The sequence below is a fragment of the Neomonachus schauinslandi genome, chromosome 14 (assembly GCF_002201575.2).
Source record: "Neomonachus schauinslandi chromosome 14, ASM220157v2, whole genome shotgun sequence".
NCBI lineage: Eukaryota > Metazoa > Chordata > Mammalia > Carnivora > Phocidae > Neomonachus > Neomonachus schauinslandi.
In genome coordinates this window covers 40,879,450-40,889,131 of record NC_058416.1, presented here as the reverse complement: position 1 = coordinate 40,889,131, position 9,682 = coordinate 40,879,450, and the positions used below count along the sequence as shown (strand labels likewise).

The 9,682-nt window shown below is 38.7% G+C and overlaps 1 protein-coding gene across 1 annotated transcript in view; it reads right to left on the bottom strand.

The window, feature by feature from the left end:
* Positions 1-457: 457 nt before the first annotated feature.
* The window catches only part of DSC3 (desmocollin 3), a 48,520-nt gene continuing 39,295 nt past the window's right edge, over positions 458-9,682 (bottom strand). Inside the window, 4 exon segments of the mRNA XM_021686075.2 lie at positions 458-724; positions 2,657-2,911; positions 7,172-7,247; positions 7,249-7,294. Coding sequence (XP_021541750.2) covers positions 527-724; positions 2,657-2,911; positions 7,172-7,247; positions 7,249-7,294 — 575 coding nt within the window. The 3' untranslated portion in view covers positions 458-526.

The window sequence follows — 9,682 nt, the reverse complement described above, 5'->3', positions numbered from 1 at the left end:
TGATATAATCCTAATCCACTTAAATCTAAATCTGGAACAAGAACAGAATTTCTAGCCCAGATAGCTATTCTATATTCAATCAAATACAGCTTAGCTATCACTGGACTAATATTAAGTCAACACATTTACTGGTAAAATATCTATAAAGAATAGCAGGTCCTTTACAGACCTTAATTCCAATGATATAGCATGAGATTTTCTAGCTGTCTATTTACCTGGCAGTAAAGAAGACAAAACACATTTTAACATTTCCAACTCCTTGGAAAACAAAAACAACAAATTGCTATAAAAATACAAATTGGTGAATAGTACAATTCCCAAAATTTAGAAAAATTGTATATTTTTCTAATGTATAGATATATTAAAAATATATCTATATATCTATCTTTAAATATATTAGAAATTGAAATTCTAATATATATCCATATATGTATTAGAAATTGAAATTGAACTTTACAATATCCCTTTCCTTTTGGAAACTTCCAGAATGTCTGGCAAATACATGTCTAATTGTAGTACTTTAACATTATCTCTTTGTGCATGTCTCTGCTAATGTAGTAAATTTGGCTCCCAGATTATTTAAAAAGTCAAGGCCATCTTCTTCCTGTTTTTCACTGCAGCAACCTACAGAACCAGCTGGAGATCCTCTTCCTTCATAGTTGTATGTAAGGACATAATCTTGAGATGGCACATGGTCTTCATTCTGGTTACACAGATGCAATTTCTGTAAAATAAAAAAAAAAAGGATTGTATTATTGTTTTAAACACTCTTAAACATATGAACATAAAATTTATTTTTTATTTACCTTTTATGTTTAATTTTTAACCAGTGTGTCCTCTAATGGGAGTCCTACATACAAAAAATGCACATGATTGGTCGATATCATAACCGTACCACAAAGTCAGTATATCTTACATTTCTAGTAATCCATACAAATAAAAAATTATATATATATATATATGCACACAAATGTTATATTTAAGTACATTTAAATTATCATTTTTAAAAGCTTAATTTTATATCTAGAGGTCAGGCTAGTCCACAAAACGGTGACAATATGCATGGCGGTGAAGAATTTGATATTGGATATTCAAACAGTCCTGATTTTGAGTCAAAGCTCTTGCTTTACCAACTACGTATATGACTTTGGGCAGGTTACTAAACATCTTCAAGTCTCACTTCCAACTCTCCTTATGTCTAAAATGGGAATATATACAGTGACTATCTCACGATAATGATGAAAAAATAATGCACCAAAAATTCTCTTATTTTGCCCAGCACATAGTAAACATTCAATAAACGTGAACTAAAACTACAGTTATAAAGTAGGCAAGAATTACCACACTGACTTCAGAAGGAAGTACCCAAGATAGCTCAAACGTGACAAAGTAGAGAAATGCACAAAGCATTTTAGTGAGATTAAAAATAATCAACATCACCCACACTGCAGAAACTGGGCCTTTGGAATGGAGCGGCCAAGCATTCAGCCACACCCAGCCTCGCTGTTACCAGCCTGGCTGCCGACCTGTCAAACTCCTGTGCCTCCTCCCTCCTCACCTCACCTCACCTCCCTCTCTAACCCACAGCTTATTTCTTTGGCTTATGTTACCAAATGCCTTTCTTCATGACCACGTCAGCCTCAGATCCCATTCCCTGATGCACACGTTAATGAACACCCCTAAGAACGCCTCTTAAGCTCCACGCCTTCCCAACCTGATCTTACATGCACACTGTCTAGAAACAGAACAAAGATGAACACTTGAATCTGATGGAAAAAAAAAATATGCTATGGACACGTGATCAGCTACAGCCGTGTCACAGGATGGTGCCTATTTGCAGTCCATTAAAGGATGAAGGGCTTCTGGTCCACTGTGGGGGTTACAACAGTACCGTACACTCTGATAAACAGAAAACTTAGTACCAGGTAGAATATTTAATCCAGTGCCTCTCTACCCATGTGAATCCCCTGAGGAGCTTTAAAAGTAATAATAAGAATAATAAGCCAAACCAATTATGCCCAAATCTTTCAAGGTGGAGCATAGGGATTATTATCATTTAAAAGCTCCCCAGGGGATTCTGATGTGCCGCCAGGACTGAAAATCCATGATTTAATCCCTCTTTTCTTTGATATCCTTGCTTTCCCTTGAATAAAAACACTTTGTATTTGAACGGTGCTTCTTACATTAAATAGAGTTCTTATAGTTCATATTATTGAATGTTCACCCTAGAATTGTGTATAGATGCTTTGTTTCAGAAAAATGCAGATTTGACTGGGGCAGTTTTGTGATTGAAGGGAATGAGATTTTTTTTCCACATTCTTCTCTATTAAAATAGTTCATGAGGTAAACAACATCTAAAAATGGCATGTAACTTTAACAGGGTCATTAAAAACCTCCAATTCTCACGAGATTTTAGAAACCCAAAGAAATATGACAGATGGAATAAAATCTCTCTTATGTTAAATAATGTAACAAGATCAGAGGGCATGGGGGGGGGGGCTGGGGGGAGTTCAGGAAATGACCAGAGAGTGAAAGAGAATGGGTACATTGAAAAATAGGGAAAAGCAGCTTCTGAAACTCTACATTAATTTCAATTTCCTATTGTTCTACACTTGGACATTTAAATTGCAGAGGCAAAACACTCAGGGAAACTCACTTCACCAAGACGGGGCTGAGTGAAATCATGCCACTCGGAGCAGGTGTATCTGCAGTTGTCCACCTCTGCGGGTCCTCCCCTGCAGGAATCCAGGGTGTGATGGTGCCCGGTCCCCCGGCACGGTTCCAGGGTCTGGTGTCCGCCTTTCACCAGCTCAATGGTCTCCTGCCCTCCATTTTTCACTCCTGATCCCATGGTACCGCAAAAGCCTTGGCCAGAGTTGACTGTCTGGGTCATAAACCCATTGCCAGAACACTGAAATAAAATAAAATAAGATCATCTGTACTGAGAGGAAACAGATTCCAAGTTAAGTCATAAGAAGACAAGGGAGAGAGAACGTTTATTTAACCTTTTATTGATTCATCCATTCATTAGCAGACATTTATATTTTCGGATTCTGTGCCCAGTGTAGGGATTCAAAGAGGGACACGATCTCTCAGTGGCTCTAAGAAGCTTTTATTCCACTGAGGCAGAAAAATAGAGAATTACTTTAAGAATGTATACATAGGTGAGCACAGAATGCTATAGGAACGCAGAGGAAGAGCATTAAAATCCAAGCACAGACAGAGTAAGTGGAATAGAGTAGAAAACACTGCACTGAAGGACTCCTACTTGAGAAATGGGAAGAAGAAAGCAGTATCTGCAGGAAGGCCTACACACAAAGGCAACGGGGTACTTTGGGGGCCCTCAACTTTCAACTTGCTGAGAATGGCTACCACTTAGAGTTCAAAGTGAGACAGGAAGTTGGAGCGGTTATAAAAGACCAGAGAACATAAAGATCCATATGCCATGCTAAAAAATTTAGACTATCAAGAAGATGATGGGGACTCAAAGAAGGGTTTTAATAACAGGGAAGAGACATATTTTTTAAAATCATTCAAGGCAATAACGTAAAAGATAAATAAGGAGACAAGTTGAGTGTCGTGGATATCGGAGAGGTCACTGAATCATTCTAGGTAAGACATGATGAAGACCTCAGCCAAAGTAGAAGCAAGGATGATTCAAAGTGGTTGGACTCCACACAAAGTTTTACCGGTAGTCAGATGGAAGAAACAGCAAAGGGAAGAGTCAGGAATTATTCCTAGGTGCTCTGCTTGCGCAACTAGATAAATGGTATAATTCACTGAAGTAGGGATGAAGGACACACTCGTGGGTGAGAGGAGAGTGAACAGTTCAGTTTGGGGCATGGTAAATTTGAGAAACCTATGGATGTCCAAAGTGAATATATGAATAGGTGGGTCTGGAGTTCAGGTGGGGGAGCCGAGCTGGAGCTACGATTCCAGAGGTCACCACCATATAGGAGGTAGTAGAAGCCACGGGAATAAATTGTAACACCCAGAGAAAATGGTAGACTAAACGAAAAGAAGGCTAAGAATAGAACCACAAGAAAAAACACGTTTTAAGGGGTGACTAAGGGAATTAGAGGACAGAACTGATCTGAAATAGCTATTGGAGAAGAGAGGAATCCAAGAGGCACAAATCTGAAGCCACGCAGAGAGGATTATGGTAAGGAGAAAAGCATCCAAGTAGTTTAAGAACTGGTTCAAATAAAGTAATCCACCTATTAGATTCAAGCAAAAAAAGTGGCCACTGGTCGTCTTTGTCAAAAGAATTTCCAAGAAATGCTGAGTGAACAGGAAGTAATATCATGGAGAAATCGAGTATAAATCTCTCAAAAAGCTCAGTTTCAAAGAAAAAGAGATCAGAAGGGAACTAGAGGAAAGCAGAGTCGAGGGAATGTTTGAAGATAAAAAAGACCTGACTAAGCATCGACTTAATGTGGGCACCTCACACGGAACTCTGGGCCGCCCGTGAGAAGTTCAGTTCGAGCAGTAACCTCAAGCATGGCAGATCTAATTACGAACTGTGACTCTCAGACAAGACCTCCAGTAAAATCAGGCTCCACTGTGCCATCTTCCTACCCATTTGTTTTTCTTCTATTTAATATGCAGAGTCTCTAACGAAACTGGAAGATTTTCAGGTTCAGATGATTTAGAGTTTCGGATATTTCAGAATCTGAAATGTATCTATAAATGTCATACACGGTATCTCATTGCCTTAGAAAATTATACCGGAAAAGAGAAGTGAGAAGTAGCCATTTGGTGGCACTGCTACCCTATATTTTTTGCTTAGGTTGCTGCTACAGTGAAATTCCATAAAAAAAAAAAAAAAAAAAAAAAACCCTCATTATCAAATCTCTTTGATGGTATAATTTCTGTCATTATAAATACATGTTCAGAGATCATGCAAGCTAATCCCAGAATTAAAACTAAACCAAAACCAAGGTGAAGCCCACAGTGCCGTTTCACATTCTCTCTATTCTCTATTCCTTCCTGACCATCTCTACGTGCGTTGCCCAAAGTTTATTCTCACGGGGTATCAACGACTCCTTTTCCACGTCAGTGATTCCCAGATTTAACTTCTCCAGTCCTGACTCTTCAACCAGCTCCTAACCCCACCCTGAATGCCTTTGACTTAAACTTAGCTCCAGAACTAAAGTCTTCACCTGTACTCATTATACTAAAATGAGCTTACACATTCACTAAGAAATCTCGTTATATTTTGTAAAAATATACCTAAAATTATGTTTTGGTATAAATTGATAATTCTGAGTCCTTTTGAGAAGTGTTCCTAACAGAGAACAGATAAAGATAGGGATGAGCACATTTGGTGAAACAGCCAATTAATGCTACCAGCTCTAGCATCAAATGGCAAAGAACAAGTATTATGAACATCTCCACTATTCCCTTCTCAGATATAAAATAAGAACTTACTATGAGTCAAGGACGATTAAGGGATTAAATGTATTTTCTGAATGGAGAAATAATTACAGGGTTCCACGTGTAGGCCTGTCAAGCACAGGTGGGCTATGATTTTCCATGATGATGGGAGGTAGTTAAAGAGAGAAAGTCAGTAAGAAAGATGCCTTCACACTGAGATACAGAAAAGTCTTGATATAAAGTCATTGTCCTTGGTTACAGCCTCTGTCGTTTGATTTCAATTTTTATTTTGTTACTCAAAAGCTAACAATCTTATCATTTACACATTTAAAATATTTATTATCCCTATTTCCAATGACCATTATCCATCCTAGCAGAATTATCCACTGCTTCAACTATTGAAAGATTTTAATCCTTTATCTTCCCTATCCCTAACGTCTTCCTATTCTCACCGATCACCCTACTGACTCAGCGTCACGCTGCTCCCAATATGCCACTTCTGTGCAGAAAAACCTTCACCTGCTCTTCCTTACCAAGAGAATAATCCCAAATCCTTAGTGTGGCATACAACAGCCCCATGTCCTACTCCTCTCTTACATCCTCTCCCCCCAAGAGCCTAATTAAGTGTCAAGCTTCTATTGTAAAACATCATTTCTTCCACTTCAAATCAATTTCTTTACTATTTGTTGAATAATCCCTAAACTTTGTCATCTCCTTTTTAAAAAATATTTTATTTATTCATTTGACAGAGAGAAAGAGAGCGAGCACAAAGAGGCAGAGCACAGGTAGAGGGAGAGGGAGAAGCAGGGTCCCCACTGAGCAGGGAGCCCGACGCGGGACTCTATTCCAGGACCCTGAGATCATGACCTGAGGCAAAGGCAGACGCTTAACCGACTGAGCCACTCAGGCGCCCCTATCATCTCCATTTTTATTCTTGAGGCGGTTTTCCACCTCTTTTGCTATTCCATCTCTCAACTTTCAAACTCTTCCTATTCTTTAAGTTACAGAGGAATCTGCACCTCTTTCACTAAGCCTTGCCAGTTGATCCAGACAGCACAAACGGACTTATGTATCACAAGTATCTTTAAATGATAACAGTGCTCTCTCATATTGGCGCTAATGGTTTATTTGCATGTTCCTACTTATTTTTCCCATAAAAGGAGATTCAATTTCCCATAAATACTTTGAAATCTTTTTGAGGGAAGAACATGCCCTGTAAGAACTTTTTAAATAGACATCTCCCCAAACAAGACACCTAGTACTAAGCGAGCACCTCAGCGGTCTCAAGAAATACATAAGGAAAGACAGTGACAATAGCCTTCCAAGTAATCTACCCTCCCCCACACACTTTTTAAAAATATATATATATATATATATATCTCTTTGATATCTTCTTAGTTTATCTTGAAAACTTTCAGTAAGTTTTTTTTTCCTCTTATAAATGGTCAAAGAGTTAGATAAAAAAATACTATCTGGAAATATTTCTACATTGTAGAAAGCAGCTAAAAGATTGTTATTACAATAATTTCACAACATCAAAGAGCAAATTTCAAATCATAACACTAGAGAGTGGAAGAATGATAATTAAAACAACACATCTGATTTAAGAAGTTCAATAAATGCCACCTACATAAATACTTGAATATTGACAGATAAAATACTTACGCCTACAAAAGCTGACCAAGCTAAAAATGTAAATATTAACTCTTAAGTTACAAAACAACTTCATGAGAATCAGTAAAAGAAATTAGGGGAGAGACTCAGAGATAAATACTCATTTTAAAAAATTACTTACCACCTTATCATCTCCAGGTGCTTCTGTGTTTGATATAATCAAGTTTTGCTGTGCTAAATCTTCAGGAAAACCTTTTTTTTTTTTTGGCACCAACAACTCCACATACCAAAGTTAGCAATACAGCTGCATTAAAAAAAAAAAAAAGGTTTAACATACATAGAATAAAATACTCATCTTTTATTTTTTATTACCTCGGGTACACAGGAGGAAAACAAAGCCACTAAGGCATGGTCCTGTGAATTACCTTGGCTTTTCTAAATTAATAGGCCATAATTTAGCTTAGACTTTAAAATCTGAATTAATTATATGTATATTTTGATTATAAGTCTGTTTAAGAGTTTGAATTCTATCCATAATGTTCAAGTATTTACAATTGTGAGTTAAATAATAAATTTTCAAAAATTTCAGTGACATTTATTTAAGACAGAGACCTTAAAGAGATTTACTGATTGCTAAAAGAATGGTTTGCCTATATGAAAACACGACAGATTTTTCTCCCCAGAACAGATTTATCTCCAAGTATCTTAATTAAAACTATTCTGTATTTGGTCTGTTCAGAATTTTCATTCTACGTCACACCTGGGGGAGGTTGAAATATGTGATAATAAAATCAGCTGTAATAAAAACGACAGTTCTTACAATGCTCTACAAACCCCTCTAATAAAGGGTGGCCCAACTGCAGCCCCAAATCCAGCCCACCACATGTTTTTGTATGGCCTATGAGCTGTGGTCTTTAAATGGTTTTTAGAGATTAAAAGAATAGAAGTTCACTACACGTGAAAATTATATGAAATTCAAATGTTAACGTCCATAAAGTTCTATTGGAACCCAGCCATGCCCATCACTGAAATATTTTCTATGGCTGCTTTCCTATTAGAAGGGTAGATTTCGTTGGTTCTAAGTGAAACCACATGGCCTGCAAAATGTAAAATATATTCTATCTAGCCCTTTATAGGAAAAGGGTGCCAATGCCCGCCCACTCTATGTGGCCCCCTTGTTACCTTTCTGGTTCCATGTCCAACCCCGCTCTCCTGATGCACTCCACTCCAGCCACACCGGTGTCCCTGCCATGCCTTGACTTCTCCAGGCACCCTCTCACCTAAGGGTCTTTGAGCTGACTTTCCCCTAGACTGAAAACCTCTCCCCCAGGTACTATCCTCGGCTGACTCTTTCAACTTTCCCAAAAATCATCAAAGATAACCTCGTATGTTGGCTAACTGAACATAATAAAAAAATAAATAAATAAAAACTTTTTTTAAAAAGTAGAAAAGGGACATTTTCAGACAAAAAAAAAAGATAACCTTGTCAAGTTAGCCCCGACCAAACCATCCACCAAATCTGTAGTCACTCACCCCAATCCCCCACGATCACCCACACACGCTCCACAGGACTACAGCTCCTAATTATTTTGCTCTATTTTTTCCTCCACAGCATTTCGTTTATTTATTAGTTTACTGTCACAAGGCACAGTGTTTGTGTTTGGTTTGGTCTCTTTTGTCCACTGATGACTCCCAAGCACCTAGACAGTTTCTGGCATATCGTAGGTCTTCAATAGATTTTTTATTTTGTGGAGTTGCTGAAAAATATTGAACACTGTACTATTCTAAGCTCTTCACGTGCATTAGCTCAATTAATGCTCAGTGCTGCCCCATAAAGCAGGCTACCCCAATTATCCCCTTTCACAGATGAGGAAACTGAAGCACAGTTAAGGAACTCGCGCCCCCCCCCCACCCCAGCCCTGCCGGTCACATGGCTTGCAAATGATAGAGCTGGGTTACAAACCCAGAGAGTTTGGTTCCAGAGTCTTGCTCTTAACAGCTAGTCCTATCACAGAACAAAGAAACAGGGGCTAATCCAGGCTGGAGGGGCGGATGGAAATAAAAAGAGGGAAAAATATGATGCCACTGGGAACTATACAACCGGCAAGGAAGAGGTTAAAAAAATCAGAACTAGCAAGATACACCCAAGAAGAGATATTGCTGTGATCCGAGTCATTCCCATAAGGCCGTGGCAAAATGATGAGATGAGACCACAGTGGCTTGTCGTGGACCTTCCTATGGCAGAAAGTTTAGATTGTTTTATTTAGCCCGACACGGGGTAGTACTAGGACCAAGAAATGAAAACTGTATGTTGACAGATTTGGTACCGTCTAAGGAATTTTAAACAGCTCTGTCCAAATAGGAAATCGTATTTCAAAAAGGATCTTGCTCCCTCTCCCTGAAAATAGTCCATCAGAACTCAGATATAACACAAAAGCAATTTGTAAACTGCCCACCCCTGATGGATAGTTGGACAAGATTACTTTTTAAAGACCTTTTCCTGGGGCGCCTGGGTGGCTCAGTCGGTTGGGTGACTGCCTTCGGCTCAGGTCATGATCCTGGAGTCCCGGGATCGAGTCCCGCATTGGGCTCCCTGCTCGGCGGGGAGCCTGCCTCTCCCTCTAACCCTCCCCCCGTCATGTTCTCTCTCTCTCTCTCTCTCTCTCATTCTCGCTCTCTCAAATAAATAAAT